The 25,651-nt window shown below is 38.6% G+C and overlaps 1 protein-coding gene across 1 annotated transcript; it reads right to left on the bottom strand.

Moving 5' to 3' along the window:
- Positions 1-112: 112 nt before the first annotated feature.
- Positions 113-25,629, bottom strand: tpra (translocated promoter region a, nuclear basket protein). The gene is given in 52 exon segments (XM_046862303.1): positions 113-433; positions 988-1,077; positions 1,521-1,633; positions 1,789-1,948; positions 2,033-2,131; positions 3,063-3,172; positions 3,781-3,872; positions 3,955-4,026; positions 4,302-4,510; positions 4,780-4,870; positions 5,267-5,386; positions 5,545-5,706; positions 6,025-6,105; positions 6,760-6,896; positions 7,132-7,386; positions 7,692-7,882; positions 8,050-8,123; positions 8,400-8,596; positions 9,419-9,617; positions 10,119-10,277; positions 10,613-10,823; positions 11,750-11,880; positions 11,982-12,113; positions 12,233-12,370; positions 12,437-12,596; positions 12,718-12,908; positions 13,083-13,132; positions 13,135-13,285; positions 13,794-13,910; positions 14,086-14,238; positions 14,493-14,665; positions 14,941-15,106; positions 15,722-15,862; positions 15,951-16,085; positions 16,191-16,353; positions 16,834-16,982; positions 17,203-17,330; positions 17,720-17,880; positions 18,577-18,797; positions 18,883-18,990; positions 20,133-20,330; positions 20,648-20,742; positions 20,909-21,049; positions 21,135-21,222; positions 21,593-21,673; positions 21,824-21,916; positions 22,006-22,170; positions 22,389-22,492; positions 22,606-22,702; positions 23,569-23,624; positions 23,932-24,036; positions 25,332-25,629. Coding segments are annotated over 52 exon segments (7,023 nt in total). The 5' UTR covers positions 25,483-25,629; the 3' UTR covers positions 113-374.
- Positions 25,630-25,651: the final 22 nt, after the last annotated feature.

Here is a 25,651-nt window from a genome sequence, read left to right as displayed (position 1 = left end):
CATTAGGATCAGTGGAGAGATTCCTGTTCTGACGTCTCCTGTTAAGCTGCCTGTTGACAATGATGTCAGAAACTGGCTCAGCTGTCCTCAATAGATGAATCCAAAGCAAAGCTAAACCCTAAAGCTTGCCATTCATCAGCAAGCACTTTTTATTACCAAATAACACTGAACAGCTTTATTCATTATTAGCAAAAAATCATTCAGACAGTAAAAATAGCAATTTGAAAATCACAATTAAGCAAAAAGAACCTAACTACAGAACATAAAAAAAGTCATAATATTTACAAAAGAAAATCGGTACACTGAGTGCGTAGCTGTATTTCTTTTAACATGTTTGGATGGAAATAATAGAGCGATTTCACAACTAATACTGATCAGAACGGCATGCCCCTGTTGAACCCTCGGCCACGGCCACCGCGAGGATAGCCCATACCTATGAAAAAGAGAGAAGGAAAACAAAATAAGAAAAAAAAAAGTCACACTGAATATTGACACATTAATAATTTTCCATTGGCGCTTTGACCTAATGTCCCTGCAATGAATGATTATACGCTACAAAGCTGCATTTTTCCTGCATTTGCACTCTGCATCATTAAATATTAAAATAGCCATTTTGATCTTGTGTGTTTTGTTCACTAGTGCACTTCAAGTAACTGTGCTCCAATACTGACAACTCGAGCTAACTAAAACATCTGATAACACATCCACAATCCATCAGCTGTATAAAATGATTAAACTGATTTTTTTTTTTTTTTTGCAAGGGACCCTGGTGATTCTCATCCTAAGCAAAGCATTGCCTTTAAAAAGACAGCGGTGTCACTGCAAAATACCGCACATATGTAAAATTCCTATGTTCCCATCAGTAACGCTGGCTGATAGATTCAAGCCTCATGAGGTGTGTGATATATATGAGATGAGGTGAATCTTCGCATTGCAGCATGAACAGACATTCAGTCTGTGGATGTAAAAAAAAAAGAGACTATGTACCTCTTCTGATAAGCTGGGCTCTGCGTGGGGGCTGGGCACTCTCTCTGCGAGCTCTCTCGGCAGGCCTGGGCTGCTGGCTGCTGCTCGTGTCTGCAGGAACGGGTCAAGTCAAGAAGCTTTTATTGTCATTTCAACCATATATAGCTGATGCAGTGCACAGTGAAATGAAACAACGTTCCTCCAGAACCATGATGCTACATACAACAACATAAAACAACAGTCACAGAACAGAAAAAAACACAGGGCCAAGAACTAAGTGGGAGATCCAAAAAATGAGGGAAAAGAAAGTGTGCAGAAATCCTAAAATTCAGTATACTACTTTAGATACTAATATTTTTAATGGTTAAGAGTGAATTTGCAGACTTATTTGGTATTCAAATACATCAATTACACAAGGTTAGGGTTAAGTTTCAGTGCAAATTTAGGCATCATGTATTGTGGAGTGTGTGTGATGTGCTATCAAAGACAAATCCATCAATTCAGTGTAATAGTTCAGAGTTCTTCGACCTGAAATTTTGAAGTCCTGTGTTTACCTGGAGCAGAGCTGGAGGTTGGCTCTTGGCTGGTGGAAGGGAGGCTTGCATCATCAGAGGGCTGAGCAGGCTCTAGTTCAGACTGGCTCTCCAACGATGCCTCACCACTCGTTCTGTTCATGCACACAAACCTCATTACAACTTAAAGTAAAATAGGGATTGATTATAAAATACTTTCTGAGAACAAAATCCATTCAACTGGGCGTAAATAAAAGTCAGCATTTTACAATAAAAACAAATGTGGCCAATAAAAATTATGATCCCCTACCCTTCACTTTCTGCTTCTGCCATGAAGACATCATCAGCATCATCTCCAGGAACAGCTTCTCCATGTCCAGTCAGACCTGATGTGGATGTGCTGACCATCGGGACAGACTGTGATGCTGGCTCAGACACATCCGAAGGCTGACTCTCAGCAAAAACACTCACTATACAAACAAAAACAGGTATTAGTAAAAATTATAAAAAAAATGGAAATCTTGTGACAAATGGCAAAGGATCTAAATGGCTACCTGGAGCTGCGACCTGCAGAGGTGTGGTAGGAACACTCCTGCCTCCAGATTCATCATCATGAGCAGCCAGAAAGAGAGGACTTTCATACATGCCTAAACCTGAGACATATTTATTTATTTTTTTAAGTTTGGAAACACCTAGTCTTTTAACATTTTTGAGACACTTGCATGTTCCTCCAGTGTTTTATGTAACAAAATAGGTAAAAGGCAAGAACATAAAACAATTGGACAGTGAATGACTAGAAAAAGGTCTGTGGACAGATCAGTCCAAATGTGACATTTTTGGCTCTAAAACGAAAACGTATGTAAGATTTTAGCAGACTGAGCAACAAACCTACAATTAAACATGAAGGTGGAAGCTTATTAGTTTAGGGTTGTTTTTGGAGCAAGGAAGGTTGAAGACTTGTTCCGAATGAAAAGAATACTAAACCAACACGGCTACCACTTCATACTTCCAAACCATGCAGTTCTGTATGCAGCTAATTGGAACCAACTTCATCATACAACAAGACAATGACCCGAAGCATGCGCCCAAGCTCTGTCAGATTTGAAGTGCAAATATTTGGCAGGAGAATTATCAATAATTGTATGGCCTGCCCAGTCACTGCACCTAAATCCTATTAAGATGCTCTGGGATGAACTGGATTACACAGCCAGACAGATATATCCAACTAGTGAAGAACACCTATGGCAAGTTTTACAAAAGGCATGGCAAAGTATTTTAGTTGAATATTTGGAGAAACAAATTGTCTGGATGGCAAGTGTGTGTAAAGCTGTTATTCATACTAAGAAGATATTACAATGAAAATAAAGTGGTCTAAGTAATTAAATTGCCTAGTCTGTTGCATATAAACAAAAGAAACATGCATGTGTGTCTCAAAAACCCATAAAAGTAACTATGTGGCTCCAAACGTTTGACAGACTTCAACATGTGCAAAAAACAGGTGGTGAAAAACAATTATAGAAAAGAGAAAAATAAAAAAACTTTAATATTGTTAAAATAAACCATGTGATGTTTTGGGAAACTGACCACCCTGAGATGCTAGCTGACCAAGATCTGAGTGAGATGAGCTTGTCTGAGGAATCATGTCCTCTGGAGGACCGAAACGGAACCGTGGGACTCCAGCAACCTGAGGAGAACTGTGACAGACACAGCCAGAGTAAAAGAGCACATGATGAATACATAGTTAAAGGAGAACAAACATCCATCGCCTTTACATCTTTAATGAAATGTATACAATTAAATGCTAGAAATTAAATAAATTATAAAAAAATGAATGGAAAATGTAACTGTTTTTAAATTATCCATTACACAGCATTTTGCTTTGGGTATTCTTTATCAAATAAAAATATATATAGGAATAAAATTCATATCCATCATTTACTGTGTAAGCTTCCCTGACTGGAAAAAAAAACCCAGATTGGACAACAGTCCTAACACACAAATACAGAATCTGGAATCCAACAATGAGAGACTCTGGTCCCCTCCTCAGTCAAGGATTCTATAAATCCAATCGTTTATCTGATTATTGTAATTTTTTTTACTTTCCTAATTTATGCACAATATAATACAGGGATTTTGGGTACACTTATAAATCTACTTACAAAACATGCACAAAAAGTAATACCTATAAGTAAACATTTAAAAATGCTTAGCAGTATTAAAAAAATAAGGAAAAAACTGCATGACAGATTCCATGATGTAGAAATGATGTAACCCCACTCGCATAGAGAAATATTTTACTTACTGTATAGCTTCAGCAAAACCATCATTTCGATGAGGTACCACTAAAGTTGGAGTGCTGGGAACCATACGGTCATCATCATCAAAGAAGTGTTGCTGCTGAAGAAATAATATTGTAAGTGAAAAGGAAACATTAAGTATAATACACCAATAGAAGGAGAGAGACAGAAAGACATACCATGCTTCCTATTCCTGGCGTGAGCTGGGGCACACGGCTCGTTGATTGGCGTCTAGTCTGGCCTGCCTGCCTCTGTATAGAAAGTAAAGCATAAATTAGTTTTCCCTTAGACTTTATCATATTACACTATAAAATAAACTGATCCTAATAAACTTTGTAATTGCTTTGGACAGCCATACCTATTAATACTGCTGATGGTTATTACTATACTGTTACTAAAAAGAATTAAACATTTTCTAGAACATCTCTGACTTATGACTATGACTGATAAACATAGGCAAGCAATCAGAACATTACATAAACCAAAATTTCACATTCTTTACATAGATAAGGTAAGAATACTGCACCTGCATGAGTGGGGGCCCGAGTTCAGGGACGGGGTGGATGTTGAGGCGAGGTGGGGGTGTCTGATGTGGTCTGCGAGGTGACTGGGGCAGTCGGGGCACTTGGGAGGACAAGGAGCTGCAGGAGGTACCTGTTGTGCTGGGGGAAGGCTGCACCTCCCTCATGGGATCTACTGCAGGAGATGGGTCCATGGTGCTGACATTTGCTTCACCTGGACACACAGGTAAAATTCATTCCTTAGATTTGTTTACTGCTGGAGAATAATAACGGCCAATGACTGTTGGTTAGAATTAGGCATGTTATTAAAATATATATATATTATATATATTTGAATTTACCACAGCAGGAAATTTGGGCAGTCAGGTGCAGAGATATGTAATCATTATACTAAAACTTTTACAAGCTCATTAACAAAACAAGAATATTTGTGCTTGTAGTGATATTTTGTACGTGTCTGCGCTTGTGTGTGTGTGGTTGTACCACTACTTTGAGAATCAGCATGCTTCTGGGTGGATTCTGATGGTCCCTGACTCTCCTCATTCTCAGTGCCCGGCTCGGTGGCCTCAGCTGTCTGTAAAACAGCACAACAAACAATAAACAGATTATTTAAATATCCAAATAGAAATGCAAGTTCATATACTGACACTTAACCTGTATTGTATTCAAAGCTTGAAATAAACTAAGATACCAACTCCCTAATTTAAATGAAAGTGCAAAATGGTTATATAAATAAAAGTTAGATTTTGCTGTAATAAAATGGTTTTAGAGAAAAAAAGACAAGGATTTGTTTAATGATTTAGGCATGCAGTGTGAATAAGCTACACCAGTAATTCTAAGCTTCCAATGTTATCATTGGCTTTATGGCCTCAGTTCTAAACTAAATAAACATCTTCAAATGAATCCCTTCTCTCCTTTCAGTCATTCAAATCTGTGCTTAAGTTTTGTAATAAAATGTAAAGCAGTATACCTCGGTGTCCTCGCCCTCAAATGGCTCATTGACATCTCCACTGCCTTCATTACTCTCCTCTCCCTCTGCCATCGTTCCCTCATCTTCATCCTCATCATCCTCTTCCTCCTCTCCGTACTCCTTAAGGATGAACAGAATAAACAGAAATATGTAAAACATGCTAAATCTAGGTACTAGAAAACACTTTTCCAGTTCCTGACATAAAACAGATTTTTAAAATTTGTCAAATTAAACGAGGTATTAAATGCGGTCTCTGGTTTTCATGCTACATGTCTGACCTGCCCAGCGTCCTCTACACCCTCCTCATCACTATTGCTGTCTGTTTCGATGACGATGATATCATGCCTGTGCTCAAATGCTGATTCTTGAGATTCGCTCACTTGATCCAAAGGAACAGATGGAGACAAGGTCTCTTCGACACCTAATACATTGAAGCCATCCTGCAATACACAAACACATAAATGCATGCACATATTAAAAACGTATAATATAAAATGTATTAAACTTATTAAAACTAAGAAAAATTGTCTATTGTAAAATATTCATACAAGTTTCAGAAAGGATACCCTCCCAACCTTCTTAATTAGGCAGCATTTGTGCACTGTTACACTTTTTTTTTTTTACAGAAACATGGTGGGCATATTTGTGTTTGTATGTTGACTCAATCTCAAAAATGATGTGCATCAGTGTTCGATGCAAATTCCTGTCACACTCAATGTTTAGGCACATAAAATTCAGAAAATAGTAGAATGATTTACTTCACTAGCATCTGGGACTTCCAGTGTAATTTCAGGAGCTTCAGCTTCTGCATCATTACTCTCCTCAGTGCCGATATCCTCCTGCAGATATAAAATAACCTTGTTAGACAGCGTTTAAACTAAAAACGACAAGACTTACACAGAATCAGATTGTTATTTCTTCTAGGCCTGTCTGAAAACGTAAATTTTTTGGCAAACAATTGCTGCAGTATGGAACAGGTATTTCTTTTTTTATTTCTATTCCTCCCACGTAATGAGGTGCACTGGGCGGAAAGGGCCTGACGGATTACTAGCCATTTCCGTAGCAGTTTTGTTGCGGGGTCGAGCTGCTAGCCCAACGCCCACACTCCTCCTTTTGCAGCCAGGCTTGGGACCGTCCATGGCGAAGTACTTTATTCCCATTCCCACAACTGAGCACCCATGAAAGGTTAAGGGCCTTGCTCAAAGAGAGTGACAGCCTTGTATGGCCGAGACACGAACCCACAACACCCGGATCCAAACTACAATGCCTTAACCACAAATCTGCCACCTCCCCACACATAATTTAATCCATAATAATAATTTGACAAATACACACACACACACACACACACACACACACACACACACACACACACACACACACACACACACACACACACACACACACACACAATTTAAATTATTTTATATAATTAAAGCTCACATGTACACAAACACGGATATAAAATCTACATTTCTTTAAATGAGGCACACCTCCAATCCGGCACGGATCTTCTTCGCCACAGGGGGATCATTAAGGTCATCCTGTGTGCTCTCGGTCACCTCAGTGGTGCTTTCCAGCTCCTCCTCTCGTACACGCTTCTGCAGAGACGACCCTGCACTCGCAGACACTAAAAGACACAAAATGTTCAAGGACATCATATAAAACAAAAATATAAAACAGATATATACATAGTTGCTAGTTTATTGGTATAATGAGCATGAAAGAGGCGCAATTATTCATATTTTAGTTATGATTATGGGCTTATGAGATTATATCCATCAGTAATATTTAATGAAGGCTCAACTAATTGATTGATATTTTGCTGTCTGATTTCCATACAATGAATAGTAGACAGAGCTCACCTGTGCCAAACACAGCAGTCGACGTGGACGGTCTCTCCATCTGAGAGCTGTGCACTGCCTCCACCATTGGCGCTGCTGGTTCTTGACTGGACTGCTGTTGTGTGGGCTGGACAAAGGCTGTGGCTTGGCTCGGCTGCAGTGTGATGATTGACTGAGTGCTCTGAACATTTGGACTGGTGGAACGAACAGAACCACTACCAAATACAGTCACGTGTTCTACCGGAGTCTCCGATGGCTGCAGAGCAGTAGGGATTGCTAGGACAAAAAGTACATTATTTAAAACAACTGATAACTAGGATTTAGCTTTAAAAAAAAAAGATTTTCTAATAAATAATCTGTCCCTCTGAATAAAAAATTTAATTATATAATAGATTTAAAAATTATTTACGTTTACAAATAGCACCACTATACTATAACTATATATTTCATATCTCATATATTATATATAGATCTTGTCATTTTAAAAGAGCACATTTGTAGAAGCCATTTCAATATTTTCTTAAGAACTTTTAAACAATGTGTATTTTACACTCAATAAAAACAGAGCTCAGTTTTCTCACCCTCCTGCATCTCCGTCTGTGCTGTGGGCATGACTGTGGCAGTCGGCGTTGGTGTGGGAACAGTAGCAGGTGTTATCATTGGTCTGATGCTTGCTCTTGGTGTGGCCTTGCTGCCCGGAATTGAAGGAGGTTTGCCGGATGCTCCAGCTACAGGGGTGGGTTTGATGTTAGCTGTAGGTGGCTCACTGGCACTGTGGATCAAATATAGAAGTAAGGATGCCATTATCACAATAGTTTATCAGTGAAAATCGCATGATTGTTTCAGCTCTGTGTAGAAAAGATCACATGACTTGGGGTGGTTACACTGATTCGACATGAATTAGTTCCCAATTCCCTTCAGTTCCCAGAGTTCCATTACCTTCCTCTGTCTGCAGCAGGTGTGGATTTAAGTGTGATCTGTCTGCTTTCAGAGGGCCTCTGCTGATCCTGAGCCTGTGAAAGAGTAGCAGGGTATGTTTAGGTTTATTTGTTTTATTTTGAAAACAGACAGCAAAATAAATTGATTAAATGTAATTCAGTCTTTTAATAAGCAACAGAAATGTAACATACAGTAATATTAAATCCAGACTGAACAGAAAAGTAAAAAAATACAAATCATTAGCTGAAGACACAAGCACATGCAAAACAGTAATGTTTTATTTTAAAGAATGAAGGAGAACTAGTTCTAAACAGTGAAATGCTATTATCCTGGTCTCCAGTAAATTATACCTTGTTTGGACCCTGCTCCAGGAGCTCATCGCGTTGTTCTCCATGTCGTTCCTGTTGCTCACGCAACTCTCTCAGCTCTCGTTCCTGACGACTAAGCCGCCCTTCGTACTGAGACTTAAGCGCACTCATCCTCACGTCCAACTCCTCTCGCTGCTGCTTCAGTTCCTCATTCTCCTTGGTCAGCCTCTCTTTTGCACCTGGGTCACACACATTTACAATTACAATTCTGCTAAACTCAGTCAAAACTCTAATCTTACATTGCTGGTTGAACTTACTAAATTTATTTCTCTTTAAATTGACACTAATAAAAATACGATATTTTGCAAAACAGCCAACGCTCTTATTTCAAAGGATTAGAACTGGTCTCATTTAAATGACAAATACAGTGGAACCCACTTATCTCGACCTTGGTTAACTCGACAACCCTATTAAGTCGACGTTTTTGAAGTGGAACCGCGAAGGGAATCCGCGATGTGCTTTGGGAAGAAAAGCGCAGCCGTTGAGAGAGTGCCGGTGGGAAGACACGTACCGAGATATGCATGAGCGATAACAACAACCGCCGTGACCCAACATATACCAACAATAATGGATGGTGAGAGTGTGGAAGTTTAAATAGGAGCTGGTGATGATGATAAACGAGCACCATATGTGCGCGATTGCAGCCGGGAGCTTCAGAGAAAGCGGCCTAGAAAGCACCTGACATGCCGAAGGGGGCGTGGCCGGTGGATTCCTGACAGTTAACAAACATGTACTGTATGTAAATTTTTATAGCATGCCTTCATCAAACAAATTGCGGCAACGCTGTTGTGTAAAAAACCCCTCCAAAAACACGTGCATGCACATTCTCATTTATTAACGCACATCATGTACATAAAGAAATTTCAAGCACGTTAATATACTGCCGCCATATTGATTTTCGTTTATCTCGATCATCGGTTATCTCGATGCTTTTTGGCGACCCCCTAGGACATCGACATAACCGGGTTCCACTGTATTTAGAGTGTGTATTGCGCACTTACTGTTGAGCAGGCTGATCCTCTGCTTTGCTATCAGAATGGCTTTCTTGGTCTTTTCCTCTTTCTCAGCACTCTGCTGTTTTAGCTGTTCCTCCTGACTGCTCTTCTCCTGAAGCTCTGTACGAAGACGCGTCAGCTCTGGTTGAATCTGAGCGAGTTGCTCCTGAAGACGCTTCAGCTCAGCCTCCCGCTCTCCTGCCGCCTGCATGTCAGTAACACAAACTATGGCTTGCACGCAGTCACATGACTGCAATGTTCTCTCTGTTTTCACAACAATCTTAGGTCCACATAACCTCAAAAGACCTTTTACACTTCACACTTCAGGAAAGAAAATATTTTAACGTTATCTTATAATTATAAGTAATAATAAAAACCTACGTAGTTTCATTCCAGTTTGATTTGTGATGAAGCAGAGACAGATTTGTGATCATTTATTATCTATATACAAGGCGAAAAATCATTATTAATAAGTGATTCTGTAAAATAACAGGGTACATACAAATGTAGATCTAAGGAGGTGCAATATTGTTACCCTCATTACTTCCAACTTATTGCTTTCTATAATTACACCTTCAGACACAGTGCATGCATAATGGTTCCATGTTTAACTGTTCACGCAGAAAACAAAACAAATGGGATGGTCATATTTAGTATCAATTCATGAGTAAACTAATGAAGTAATAAAATAAGATAATGATGGTACCTTTTGCATGCTCTCCACCTGTGCTTCTAGGTCCGTAGTTCTACTCTGGGCCTGGCTCAGGGATGCTTTTAGGGTCTGGATCTCCTGCACTGAAGCCTGCTGTGCCTCAATCAATGCTTGCTCAGCTTGTGCAGGTTTTGCAGCTGATTCTACAACCATCTAAAACAGCAAAGCAATACAAAGTGTCAAAAGAAAGAACTAAGACCAAAACAACACACCTAATTACAAAATTTACAATTATACACTGAAAATTGTTAACATCTATAACCAGCTCAGACTGTCCAGTGAGTTTTCCAGGTGTAAAAGAAAATAACAGCACTGAGATAAACATTATGTATTACAGTAATACAAAAAAAAGTACACAATTTAATTAAGGTGCTGCTTATAGTCCTCTCGCTTCTTAAGAATGAGTATTAGAATATTTGCTTCATTTCTCAAATATTTGAGCCAGTTGACAGGAAAAGAAAGAAGGACTTGTCCCAACTCGAATGTACCTTGTCATGCTGGGCCTTAAGCTCCTCGTACTGGGTTTTGTAGCGGCGGCCGATCTTCTTGACCTGTGTAATGGTTTTGAGCTTCTCCAGAATGTCTTGAGCCTTGGCTTCCAGATCCTTTTTCAGATTGTCTCTCTCTGAGGTGAGCTTCCCCAGATTCTCCCTCAGGTTCTGACCCTGACTCTGTGATGCAGACATGGATGCATTCGCCCTGTTCTCACACACACACAATGATAAAATTGTCATTAGTGCTATACAATGTATTTGCAATCACAGAAATGGCCTTAAATAAATCACAAAAAATAGAACATGCAATTGGTCGCTCTATCCCATTATTAAATGTGTTATTCCAGGACTGTGCTCAACAGTAGTGGACAGTAACAAAGTAAATACAATTCCTTACTGTACTTAAGTAGCTTTTTCATGTATCTGTACTTTACTGAAGTGTTTCTATTTGGAGAGACGTTAACTTCCCTACATTTCAAAAGTCAAATATATTTTGCGAAAATTATGCAAAATCAGCCGTTCCCTTTTCCATTTATGAGTGAATAAAAACTTAACTGGTCAAGCACACAGGTAACTACTAAATCAGAGTAGAACGCACTCCATTTTTAACTTGTTTTGATTGCCGCGTGGTGGCATCTACTTAGCACGGACGTTCAGCATCAGTTGAACAGTAAGCAGAACATTTTTAGAGTAATAAATGATGGAAGAAACCCTGGCTTTAACTTGCAACAACACTCGTTGAAAAGAGGGTTTTGGGCTCATGATCATTTTAATAAATACCAATTAGTGTTTGACTAATTAATATTATACTAGTAATAGATCGGTGTGCTAAAAGTTTTCACATAAACTAAGTTGATTAAGCAAGAGTCTTGTGACAATAATGAATTACGGAACTTTGGATACTTTAATACATTTGAAGGCAAACACTTTTGTACTTTTATTCAAGTGAAAGTTTAAAGGGAGCACTTTTACCCTAGTGTATCTTTACTTTTACTCAAGTAGCAATTTGTGTACTTCATCCACCACTGATGCTCACTGCTCAAATCAAATGCTAAATTAAACAAGTAGATGCTAATATTAGATGTATATCGTTAATATGTTATGAGGGCCTCAATTGGTTTTCTTACTGACCTGGCCAGCTCACTCTTCAGTTTGGCAATCTCCTCAGTGAGCTGCTGGATGCGTTTGACTTGGGCCTCTTTCTCCGATTGAAGCTTCTTACTTTCCTCCTGATTGCTATCTTTCTGCTGACTCACCAGTTGCTACACACACACAAAATCATCATCTGTTCTTGAAAACCTACCAAAATGTGTTTTTTTTATATTCTCTCAAAAAGTACAAATAAAACTATAGAGCTGCAGACCTGAGTGCGATTCTTCCAGCGTTTGACATCCTCCTCTAAAAGTCGCTTCTCAGCCTGCAGCATGCCATTCTGCTCACTCAGATCTGCGTTGCTCTCCTGCAGAGGCCTCATGTCTGCCTCTAGCTTAAGCATCTGAAAGAAAAAAAAGAGCATAGAGCATGCTTTAAGAATAAATCCTGGAAGAGTAGAACATCGATGTACAGAATAAATTAGTTCTAAATATAAAAAGGTTATTAGATATGCATCCTTGCCTTGGCACGATTCTGCTGCAGCTCCTGCTCCAATCGGTTCTTCTCCTCCTTAAGCATCTTGTTGGTCTCGGTCAAAGCATTCAAACTCTCTAGCCTTTTCAGTTTCTCCTCCTGCTGAGCCATGGCCTTTGTATTCATCTGTGAAAATCCGATGAGCAGTTAAAAGCAATTTGAACCAGAAAACAATGCTTATTACTTTGTGACGTATGTGGCTTCCAACCTGTAGTTTGTCTCGGCTGTCAAACTGTCCTGGACCTCCTTCAGCTCTTTTTCAAGGTGCTCCATGCGCTGTTGGTAGCGCTGTGTTTCTACCTTAGCAACCTCAAACTGAGCCTCAGCGATCTCTTTCTCCCGACGCACAAACCTAAAGATTGTGGAATGCACAAAGATACATGTGTGATATACACGATAAAGATTTACTCCACACAGGGAATGGGAAAAATAAATAAATAAAGATTGCCTGTAGGAATAAAGAAGACATTCACCTGAGGATCTCAAGAATCTGCTCTTGAGTTTTGTCCTCCTCGTTAAAAGAAATGTTTAGAATGCCCTCTCTGGTGGCGTGCTCCTGAACAGTGGCAGCCATTTTAACACCCAACTGTTCGATCTGTTCATGGAGCAATTTGTTCTGCTTCTGAAAGCCTTGTAGTTGCTGCTCCTGTTTCCCCAGCTCCTCCTGAACACATCAATGGTCAAAGTGTGAAATAAAGGACTGTGATTGGGATCACCTTACACAAATAAGGTTACGAGTCAATAAAAGCGGTTACAAAAACTGAAAATTGTAAAGCAAAGTATCATGAAGCCTTCTTTACACTTTACTTTTAATAGGTTACACCTTTATTTTCATTACCTTTAGGCTTTTCTCTTGCTGTCCCCAGGCTATACAGCCCTGCTGGAGCTCAAAGTGGACTTTTGAAGCTTTTCCTCCATTATTTTGAGGCTTTTTGCTACCTCTTGGGCCTGTTTCTTAGCAGTCTGTAAAGCCGCAACGTCGGCAGCATGCAGCATGAGCTCCCGTTCATACTTATTCTGTGCCTCTATAGCCAGCTTAGCCTGGGGAAAAGAGGGCAAAAAGTTTACTAGTGCTGACTCTTGTACTGTAACAACCTGTCATTTTGTTTCTTCAATTTATTTGATAAGAGGATGGTAATTTTTCTACATGCCAACAAAATCAGTCCAAAAATGTGTACAAGTCAAAGTTCAAATAAATGTCAAATATAAAAATACATTTTGGTACATTTATATCACACATCAAATCACTTAGCTTTAATAAAATATATACAAATAAAACGTAAGATTCAGTGATGACAATACTACAATAAATGTATAACTTCAATGCTTTTAAGATTGTGGAAAATCAGATTATTATATGCATATAGAGAAGCAGTTCACACTGTACAATCAATCTTATTTGAAACATGATTATGATTTATTTACATCAAATTGACTGCACTGGTTAGATCTCAAGGCAGATAGCAAGGCAGATTTGGAGTCAATATTTATATGTTTTTCATGAACTATATTATTAATATAAAATCAAACAGATTATTGGTAGACCCACCTGTTGCTGGCTGTCCTGTGTGGCTTGTTGCTCCTTGGCTGCAGCAGATGATGCTCTCTGTAGTGCATCTTGTAACTCTGTCTGCATTTCGGTCAAACTGTGTTTCAGCTGTTTTACCTACCACAAGGTAAGAGATCAATAAATAAAAAAAAAATGCTTGTTATACCTAGTCATAAATTTCTTCCTCCTCCTCTTAGTCTGAGACTTGCGAGAGCTGCCTGTATAAAAGTAAAATTCAAAACATCGATGGTGAAACGCTGCCATTATGGTAAGTAAAAGTCTGCTTTCTTACATGTTTCTCTACATTCCCCACAGCCTTGAGCTTCTCCTCGTGCAGCTCCTGCTTCTCTTTTTCTGCCTCAGCCATCCGGCCCTCCAGCTGCCTGTTAAGCTCCTGGGCCTCCTTCAGTTGGTTCTCAATGGATAATCGTGCCTCCTCAAGTGCCTGAACAGGACATAAGACACAAGTGGAGTAATCTATCGATTTAAATCACATACATGCTGTTTTGCTGGCCATCCCAGCCATCAATATTTAAAATCTCCACTATTCATGATAAAAAATAAAAAAAAATAAAAAACTTTCAGACACACCCAACTACATATTATGAGAGAGAGAGAGAACAAACAATCAGATTAATAAACTTGGCCTTGGAAAGGTGCCATTGTAAAATGAACCACCTTAAAAGCAGCATGTCCCACCTGTTTGTCCTTGCTGATATAATCTTCCAAGCTGAGCACCATAGTCCTGTATTCTTCTAGATTGTTCTGTGCGCTCTTCAGGCGCTCCTGCAGATCCGAGTTCTGATCCTCGGTTTGCTGCAGACGTGAACGCAACTCTTCGACCTCCTGCTCAGGAACACCTGAAGCTTCAGCTAGAGAGAGAAGCAAGAACAAGATTTCAGTAATACAAGTTCTCAAAGTAGCAGGTTTCTGTGTCTGTTCGGTATGAATAGCTTACAAATAACATCTTTGAAAAGATAACATTTACTATCCAAATACAAATTAATCATGCAAAAGGACAAATACATGTTTTCTTATTACCCTAAACTGTACGGCTCATGTTTGCTTTTTTATTGGTTTAGTTCTATACAATAAAATGAAAAAGCCTCTAAATTGTTAATATATTGAATACTAGAGCAGCATCTACCAGTGGATGACACTTTGACAGGCTGTTTGTTGTTTAGATTCTCAGAGTTGCTCAGCTGCTGTCTCAGAGTGGAAACCTGCTGCTCAGTGCTCTTCAGAAGCTCCTTGGTCTTCTGGTGCAGAGCGTTCTGCGCTGCCAGTTGCTTCTTGGCCTCTACCAGCTGTACCTAAGCATGACAAGTCCAACAAACAAGAATTAAAAACAAGACAGGGTATGTGTTTCTATATGAAAATAGAAGTTTCATTTAAATGAAAGAAACTAAAGAAAAATAAACAGGACATGTGTAACAATTGTTTGCATTGATTAAAATACACTAGGGCTCAAAATCTAAACATTAAAACAGTTCTAATGAAAACAATGCAAACCTCTTTACACATTTATATCGTATATAAAACAATGATTTATAAATATATGCACATACATACAGTAAGCTAGCAAAACTTAATTGCATGAAATGATAACTGTGTATAGTTATGTACTTGACAAATAAAATTGAAATCTGAAGTACCCTTCCTGTTGGATAACAGGATTTTAAAAACTTGAGCCAGTTCAATAATTAACTAGAAATAAGTCATAATCCATCATCAAATTGTCCATCACTGACCGATAATTTTTTATTTTAAATTAGTTAGAATCTACAGATACCACATTGTTGTATCATATATAATGTAACCACTATTATTATTATTATAAAAAATTAGTGAATAAAAGTTAACAGTATCAAAAGAAGTGTGAGTACAAGAATGATGAAAAAAAATAAAAAGGTCAGAATAGGGCTTACATCTTGGTTGCGCTCCACCATATGCCTCTGTTCTACCTCCTGTTCAACTCTCTTCTTCATCTGTGCAATCTCCTTCTCCAGATGCGTTATCTGGTTAGCATAGCGCTGCCTGGTATCCGCCTCAGATCGCTCCATCGTTAGCTAGAACATCAGAGAGCAGTGAATATTCACCTTCATGGGTAACACACATCACAGAAATTAAGTGTATACTGGGTAATTAGAGTAGTACCTGGATGGACTTTAAGTTGGATAGCAACATGTTCTGTCCACGCTGCTCAGCCAGAATGGACTCCTTCTCCTGGTAAAGTCGACTCTCCACCTGCTTCAACATGTCACGCTCCTTACGCAGATTCTCACATCGTATCTAAAAGAGGAAATAAAAATTCATCTAGGAAGCAAACAATACTAAAAAAATAACAACATATCAGCATCAAACAAGACAACATTCAACCATGAGTTTCAGACTTACCTCAGCCACTGCTACTTTCTCGTTGGCTTCCCGCAGATCCTGCGTCATAGTGTGGATGATCTGCTCATATTTCTGAGACGTAGAAGAGAGCTTCTGAATCTTCTCCCGCTGGGAGTTAATCTCTCTTCTGTAGCTGTTAAGATTTTCCTGAAGCATCTCATACCTGCCAAGCAGCACAGAGTAGTTAGATATCTCCTGTCTGATTTGCAGGTGGCCAAAACACATTTTGACACCATGAAGTCCCAAATGTTTATTGCAGCTGCATAACAGTTACCAAGCTGCAGTTACTGTTACAGGTAAGTTACAAGATGTGACTGAATGGCCAGTTGAGTCCACCACAAGGAAGGAAGAGAATAAAGAAAAGATGAATTTACATACTTGGTGTCTGACCAGTTCTTTTAACAAACATGCTTGTATACTTGAAAAAGCAGTCAAGCATAATATTGTGAAGCATTATTCTGTATTGCATATTTTAATAAGTTCATCAGAAAGCTGGTTGTCAAAGTGACTTTTCTTTTTTGGACTTATAAACAGACACAATTGAAAAACATTTAAAATTGGCCCGTGTGAGTGTGGACTAGGCCTGAGGCATGAAACAGACACTCTGTGGGTTGCTGGTCCATGACAACGCAGCCCCACTCACCTCTTAGAAGCAAATTCCAGCTGAGAGGAGATTTTGGCCTTTTTGGAGATCAGGTCAGAAACCTGAGACTGCAGACGCTCATTCTGCTCATTCAGAAGCTTATCATTCTCTGCCTTCTCCTTCTTATAGGTTGCAAATGCTTCATTTAGCTACAGGAAAGGAAGTGTACAGTTTATTAGTATAAAGATCAAAGCAAATAATCTTAATCAGAATTATGATTCCGAACAATAACATCTGGCTTCTAGTCTCAAGTAAAATATTCTCTTCATTTATACTTAACATTAAATAGTTAAAAATTAATTAACACGGATGAAGTCGATAGTTCTAGCATGCTTGGGTCATTATTGCCAGCACTGCTGTGGGACTGACCTGTTTGAAAGCCACTTTAGCCTGTATGGCCTGGGCTACCTCTGAAGCTACAGACTGGCTTATTGCAGATCGAGTAGGTGTAACCACAGGTTTGTTAGTGGTAGAAGACTCTGTGCCACAATCTGAGCCTGAAAAAAACACAAAACATGTACTTCCTTGAAATAAATGTCATAAAAACGTCAGTAGAACAGATAAAATAAACTCAATAATTAATAGACAAATGTTGGCGGTTTTTTAAAGATTTTGTTTTCACGTTCTTATAAGGGAAAGAAAAATATAATTTCTATTAAAAAAAAAAAGTCTATGACTACATTTTGCACCATAAAAACATTTATAATTATGATTGCAATGTAAAATATTTGGATCACTTAAAGATAGTTTTACATTGCAAATAAGTATAAATCAGGTATAGTATTATGTATATTTTTTTATGCTGAATATTACAACTACTTTAAAATCTGATGATATGAATAAATAGGCATTTCCAGGTTCAATAAAAGTTTACTAGTTAGCTTACTCTGTGGAGGAAGGTCTACCCCAGCCGTCTGTAACAGGATGCGGTACATGTCTCTCTGCCTCATGGCCGAGTCAGCCACTTGTTTCTGCTGGTTTCTCTGCTCCTTAAACAGCTCCAACTCCTTATGTGCCTTTTCCAATTTCTGCTCGAACTCTGTCTGCCTGCAAATGTGATCGATTATGAGGTATAATTAAAACTCAAATCTTGTGATTGTTGAAATGTAAAACGAAGCTACCATGCTCACTTTTCTGACTGAACCAGATTGCGATTAAACAAATAAACAAAGTAAAATTGTCACATGATATTATTCATTGATTGAATGTATGTGGAGTCTCAGCTATATAAGTATTTTATATAGTGGTCCAACAGAAAATACAGCAAAAGATTAAAAGCGTTCTACAAATTCTCAGTCTGAGAGAAATAAAAACACAGCCTAAACAGATGCTGAGTTTGGTGATCAGATTGGCATCGAAACAAAAGATACAAGATGAAGTGTATAAATGCATGTAGTCTAGATAAGGGGTCCGAAACCACCGGGCCGTAAACCGGTACTGCCCTTTCAACACTTTCATGTAAAAAGAATAAATAATTTAATAATGTTTATTTATATTTATTGATTTTGCAGTCTGCAGACTGTTTTATTTTTTATTTTTAATGACCACTTACACCTATACCAATTTCCCGTATTTGTTTCAGTCAGATTTTGTTAATTCATCAATAATGTATTTCCCACTGATACTGCATTATGGTTAGTTAATGTACATTTTCATTATATTTGTAATAATGTATTGCATAAAACTGGTCTATGGTGTGAAAAAAACTGAACTGCTGGTCTAAATGGTTTACTTGTAGTTTACCTGGCAATCTTGGCCTCAGTTGTGCTCTTCTCATGTTGCTCCTCCAGCTCACGTATCTGGATGAGGAGGTTCTGGTTTTGCTGCTGGAGCTCCTCCACACTGCGGAACGCAACCTGGCGTTGGCCTTGAATCTCAGAGCTGCTGCTTACGGCGGAGTTCAACTCATCTCGTACTACTTTGGTCCCTCGCGCCTCCTCCAGCTCCACCAGCAACACACGCACCTGTCACAGGTAATATTGTATAAGAAATGGGTTTTCTCCATAGACGCATGATGCAACAATGCAATATGTAATCAGACAACAGTACCTGCTGAGACAAGTCTGCTATCTGTTTCCGTGCCCTCTGATTCTCTTTCTCCAGCAACGAGGCTTGCTTATTCACCTCATTCGTTTCTTCCTGTTGTTTATTCATCTCCTGGGAAGAAATAACATTAGCAGATGACCAAAGGCGTAATGTTTTTTATTTCCAGGTTAAAAATAAAAATAGATTTTTACATAATCTTTATGGCAAATGATGGAAAGTCGTTAAAAATAATTAGTAACATTTAAATCTACTAAACTAAACCTAAATAGATGGGTATATATTTCAGGAAATAGCCTGAATATTTCAAAGATAAATTTAATTGACCGTCATTTCCAGACTATAAAGCGCACCCATATATAAGCCACACCCACTGAATTTTACAAATATTTTTATTTTTAACATAAATAAGCCGCAGGTGTCTACACTAATGAACTTTACACAGACGTTGACAAATGACACGTTACACACGGTGTAACGGGTGAAATATGTTGCGCTTCCTTTAGGAGCATAGCGGTATTGTGGGAAAAGACCGGCACAGCATTTTTCCGGTATTACTGCGTGTTTTCAAGATGAGGAATATGTCCTTATTGTTTTCTGATGCTCATTTCTAAGTTTCTTTGACTAACCCTTAACGCTGTTGCCAAGAAAAATAAAAAAGCACGAGTTTTGGAAACCTGTCTTTGCTTATATGATTTCTGTTGCAACTGGAGTTAGTGAGCTCTCCCTTAACCCTGACTCAACGCGCTACAACAGCTTGTATCTAAACAGTAGCCTACCAAGAAAGTCATTGTTTGCTGTCTTCCTCCTTTCTTTCACAACTATTTCTCTCGGGAGTTTATCTTTTGGCATCGTCGTGCGTTTTTTCGTTTCCGTTCGGAAATTTCATTGGTCTAATGTTATGTTATATGAATGAAAAATTCATAAATTAGCCGCTTTGTTGTTTAAGCCGCGGGATTTAAAATGTAGGAAAAAAGTAGCGGCTTATAGTCCGAAAAATACGGTAGCTTGATAATTTTATTTTAATAGCAATTATAAATTAAATTTAGTAATATATAATAAATGTAATATATTTAGATCCTTCACTTTCTACCTTGACCAACTACTAATAATGGCTTAATTCACTCTGCATTCTGGATTACAGTCACTGCGTACTTTTAAAATGTATAAATGATTGCCCCCGGATTGGTAGAAAGAAAAAAAAGATTTTCTTTAACACATTTGGAGCTACCTGTTCACATATTCACATAACATACCTTCATGGTTTGCTCAAGTTTCAAGCTGATGCTGTTCATGGACTTCTGTGTGTTCTCAATCTCCTCCCTCTGCCTCTTCATTACAGACGTCTTGCGCTCGGTCTCTGATCTGGCTTCAGTTAGAGCCTTGTTGATTCGGCGGTTCTCCATCTTTTCCAGTTGCAGGTTGTCCTGAGCCTCCACAAATGCATTATACAGCTAGCAGAGAGCACAAACAACAACAAGTTATCAATCATCTGGCTGTGTCCCAAATAACAGTTTATTTATTTATTTAGATAGATTTAGGGAGGAACATAAACTATCCCAGAAAAGGTAAAAAAATAAATAAATAAAAATAAAATCATCATAAAGTAAATCCATTAACACACACAAGAACATGATGAATTATTATGAAAGTAATTTTCAGGAAATCTGAAAAATAATATCTCCAGTATGTCACTTTTTGATTCAATATTGAATCAATATCGTTGAAAATTTTTACGAACGAGTCCTGAAAATAAGAGCTTTTGTCCTACCTCCATAAGCTTCATGCCAGGTTTCACAATCTTGGCCACTACAGCTGCAGTTGGAGACAACTTGGTCAGGTCCTCTTCAGTGAGAGCAGGAACTCCTGTCCCGAAACAGAACATATCATTCATTACTTCAATACAAGAACACAAAGATAAAATGGCGTAAACCTTTTTTTTTTTATTATTTATTTAGTATCAGACATGCTAAATGAAGAGAGATAACAATCCTGGGAAGTAAAATTAAACACTGATGATGAAACACTGCACCTCTCCGCTTGAAGTCTGCAAGGCATGTATTGGCATTCTCCACCTCTTTCTCTAAAGTACTAATCCTCTCCTGCAGCTCGGCTTTTACTGTACCCTGTGAACCCTCCAGCTCAGAGAGTTTCTTCTCAGAGGTTTTGTTAGCTGTTGACAAGAAGAACGATAAGTATAGAGCGTACAACCATGTTGTAAAACATGAAAAGATTGTGTTTGTAGACAAATTTCTCACTTTCTACTGCGTTCTTTAGCAGTTTGTTGAGCTCCTCCACACCTCTGTTGAGTTCCGCGTTCTTGGCCTCAGCGTCGGCTGCTGCGCTCTGTAAATGATGAGAGTCTCAAAACAAAATAGAGACTGTGCAGTGTGTGTGGTGACACACTTACAGTATGGGAAACCTAACAGCAATAGTGACAGTAATTCAATCTTAGATTAATTCATATGACCTGTATAATAGTGACTTATTTTTAATTTAGCTGTGAATTTCCTTTTGGGATCCATACTTATCAGAAAGATTTTAATCCAAAGAGACAGATGATGACATTTACATAATACCAGGACTATGGGCAATAAAATGGAACCAAATTATATTGTAGTTTCGCCAAGATCTATATTTATCATTGCAAATTATGACCTGGGTGATGGAAAGCAATAATTTCTATCAATATATGGGTATTTTTGATCTATCTGACCTTGTATAAATTGCAGAGTCTCATGTTTGCATTCAGCTCATTGCGATATTTTTCCTCCATGACAATGCACTGATCTTTCTCCTAAAGCAAAAAGAAGACACAGAAGATCAAGTTATCAAGAATCATTAGGTGAAATGATAGCACCGGTAATTATTTTCCTCTCTCTCTCTTTAACAGTTAATAAGACAAAGAAAATGCATCTTTGGAGATGTATTTTTTACATTGACCCACCTCCTTCAGCTTGGCCATCAGGTCCTCCGTCATCTTCTGCATGTTTTCACTTGTTCTCCTGAGTGTGTTGACCTCCTCCTGAAGTCTGATCACCTGGAAAATAGAAGTTGCAGGAGAAAAATTGTACACAAAATCATGTAGATCATCACAAGTGTAATGTTCGGTACAGCAAGATGACGTACCTCATCAGTCTTGGTCTCCAAAGAGCACTTGAGCTGCAAGGTCTCTATTCCCTTCTCTTTAGTCACCGTGAGAAGCTCCTCAGATTTGCTTTTCAGCTCAGAGTTTAACCATGCATTTTGGTTCTGAAGAAGCTCCTTCTCTTGATCCATTCGCTTTTCCCGATGCTGCAAAGTGGGATGCACAGAGCTTATTTGACACAATACTTTTTCCGATATTCACCTTGATCTAAACCAGGCTTGTACGTTTAAAGACAACCAAAAACAACCTGACTGCATAACAGTACACAAACCTGAAATGGACACAATGTTCTATAACATTTTTTATTATGATAAAAAAACAAAACAAAACATGTATTATACATAGAAAGAGTGATTATGTTCACCTGTATTGAGAGCTCAGATGACTGGAGCTCATCCAGTTTCATCTGAAGCTCCATCTTCACTTTGCTGGTTTCCTCCAGTTTCTCACTGATACGATTATAGTTCTCTGCATAGAAGCCAATATCAGGAATGATTTGTGGAAAATAAGCTTGACTTGATCAGTAAAAAAAAAAAATTTATGCTAAACTAAATCACTGGTAGAAGCAAAACCAAAATTACCAGTAAGATTTTCCATCTCTTGTGCTTTCTTCTGGAGCAAGCGAGAGAGCTCTCTGTTCTCTGCCTCAATTTCATATTTGGCTTTTGGAGGTTTATCCTGAAACAGGTTTTTAATTAAAAATGTTTTCCATATATTTCTATCATCAACAAACTGACACTGTTGGTAAAACCATCTATTACTAAATTATTCGCTACTTCCAATATCTACATTTGTATCAGACACACAAGAGACCTAATGTGACATTACAGGCTCAGCATTACATTATCATTTTGTCTGGGCAAAATCGGAGCACGGCTGACACTTCTGGTTTCATTTCTGTTTTTTTTTTCCCCCTACACTGCACAGGTAAACAATACAAAAAGTCCATATAATGGGGCTTACAACTTGATTAGCTGGAAGATTAGACACTTGGTCATAAGTATGATATGTGCTTTTAACCATCGCATTCCACATTTAGTCACAAATTGCTCTTGTAATTCCCTCCACTCCTTCACTGGATTTTGGAGTGGGCTTGTGGATATGTGTGTTTATCAGCCACGAGGGTGTTAGTAAAGTCAGGTACTGATGTAGGTGAGGTGTGGAGGTCAGAGGTGCAGTCAGTGTTCCAATTCATCCCAAAGGTTTTCAGTAGTGATGAGATCAGAGCTCTATAGCAGGCCACTCAAGATCTTCCTCTACAAACCATGTAAAGCAGATTATCATGGAGCTTGCTTTGTGAACAGAGGCACTGCCATGCTGGAACAGGTTTGGGTTTCCAAATTCAATTAATGCAAAATTTTACCGTATCCAAAGACATATACAACGGTGTGCCTCCAGCTTTGTGGTAACATGTGTTTCTTCTCCAAACAAAGGCAAGAAAGGTCAGGTGTCCCAATACTTTTGCCCATATAGTAGATCTTAATAAAACAAAGCAAACAAACCTTTGCCAAGTGCATGCAAAAATCACAAAATGAATGCTGTACCTGCTGCAATGTTTCTTCATCATCACCAGCTGCTTTTAGCTTCTTGAGTTCTTCAACTAATACAGGACCATAATGTTACTGGATTAATACAATTATCTAGTAACGATACATCAGAATCTGACTGCACGTTTGCTTTAATGCTGAAGACTAAACAGAGTGACTATACATGGATGTTAAAAAAAACAATAACATGACAGATACTACAAACATTTCCTGTTGTATATACATTTTGTAGGATATTAAACATTTTGTAGAATAAGGATGTAAATATTTGAAAAAACAAATTCCCACACATAACCTGACGTGTAGGAGCAAATGTGGAAAAGAAGCCATATAAATTGTTGTGAAGCCGTCTTCACTCACCGAGTCGGCTGTTCTCCTCTTTAAGCGTTTCACATTCTTTACTGTTGGACACAAGTTGTTCCTGCAACTCCACCAATTTATTTTCAGTGTTGGCTGCTTGTTGTTCTGCACAAACACACACAGTAAAGTGACAATTATGACAATAATGTAATGTGTCAAACTGATGTTCTACCCTGTATGTTAAATCAGAAGCATGTGCAGTTCAGCCTTAGAGTTTAAGATACAACAGTAAAGCTGAACCACACAACTGTATGACTATGAAAGTGAACATCACTGTAGATATTACTCCATGCAACCACCATGGTCTTGACCAGGATAAGTTACTGTGCTGATAAATTTGTCTTTAAAGGCTCGTTTAGTACCATTATTAAATAAAATAAAAAAGGCTAGAAGTAAATCTGTTTACATTAGAGAGCATCTTTAAATAATACAGCTCTAAAAAGCGAAATCTCAGATACCGGTTAGGTTGACAGGTCATATTAACTTCAATCTTCACCAGAATGCAAAGTCTAAATTTGAAAAGCCAATATTCCCATTATCCCCATATTATCACTAATCACTGCTGTGTATTCCAAAGATTTTCAAATGCTCATCTTGGATAGATATTCATTAAAAGTATTAATCTATGTGAATCCATATTCTAGCCATCCTACTATCTCAAATATAACATTTTATCACAGTCAAGTGGTACACAGTGAAACAAAACAACGGTCCCCTGAGGATATTAAGATGTAAATCCGTAGAACGCTTCCATGAACAAAAGAAGACAATAGCTATAATCTATCATTTTATATTTTGTCTTTTAGTCCAAAAGCAAAATCTTCCTTCGTCATAATCATGATAATCATTTGCATAACCTGTTAATCGTGCAATATGCTAATTATAGGGTTGTGACGTCACATTTTAAGCATGCTCTGAACTACATTTTTGTGTGAAGACTTGAGTGAGTAGGTGCGCAAATTATTTATCAGGAAATATTTTAAATGGGTTGTTACACAACGCACAGTGGGTATTAGGGGATATTTGGAGCTGATTAAACTTCCACAAATTCGGTTTACACCAAAGGTGAAAGGTTTAGCTTGGTCCAGAACCATAATTTCCCCTTTGGGTATTAATAGTGCATTTATCTCTCTATAGAGGAGCAATGTATCTCGACAGAGTGTGTTGTGTTGTGAGATCAGCTATGGGGTTTAATGTGGCGCCATGCATCTTCCATACATCAGTGTATTGAGTAAGAGTTGCTCTTCTGGGTTTATTTACAGCATTTGCTACCAATTCTGTACTTTCACTTTCGCCTTAGGATTCGCCGCGATGATTCTCAATACCGACTATTAACTATTTCCACCGACTTCGACCAAGTTAGCTCGGCCTGGCCTGGCCTAGCCTAGCCTGCTGCTCACCGCAGTCCGCCTTGTAGCTCTCATGGTTGGTCCTGAGCGACTCCAACTCGGCCTGCTTCCCCGTGAGGAACCTCTCGAGCTTGCTCTGGGCGGCTTTGGTCAGTCGGGTTATCTCATTCCTTTCCAGCACTTGCTGCAGCGCCGTCGCCATGATCCGTGCGCAACAACGAGAGCCGTTAACCCCTAAACTACAGCAGCACCGCTGCGGCTCCGCGACGTCAAAACCGGGCCACGGTTCACACAACGAAGAGACGGTCGCGTGCGCCGCGTTCGACGTTTCTGATTGGTCCGTCTTCCTTCCCTCTCGCCCTCACTCCCCT

Source organism: Silurus meridionalis, chromosome 12 (assembly GCF_014805685.1).
Source record: "Silurus meridionalis isolate SWU-2019-XX chromosome 12, ASM1480568v1, whole genome shotgun sequence".
In the NCBI taxonomy this organism is placed as follows: Eukaryota; Metazoa; Chordata; class Actinopteri; order Siluriformes; family Siluridae; genus Silurus; species Silurus meridionalis.
The sequence above is the reverse complement of the archived record's forward strand: the minus strand, read 5'-3'. Positions and strand labels throughout refer to the sequence as shown.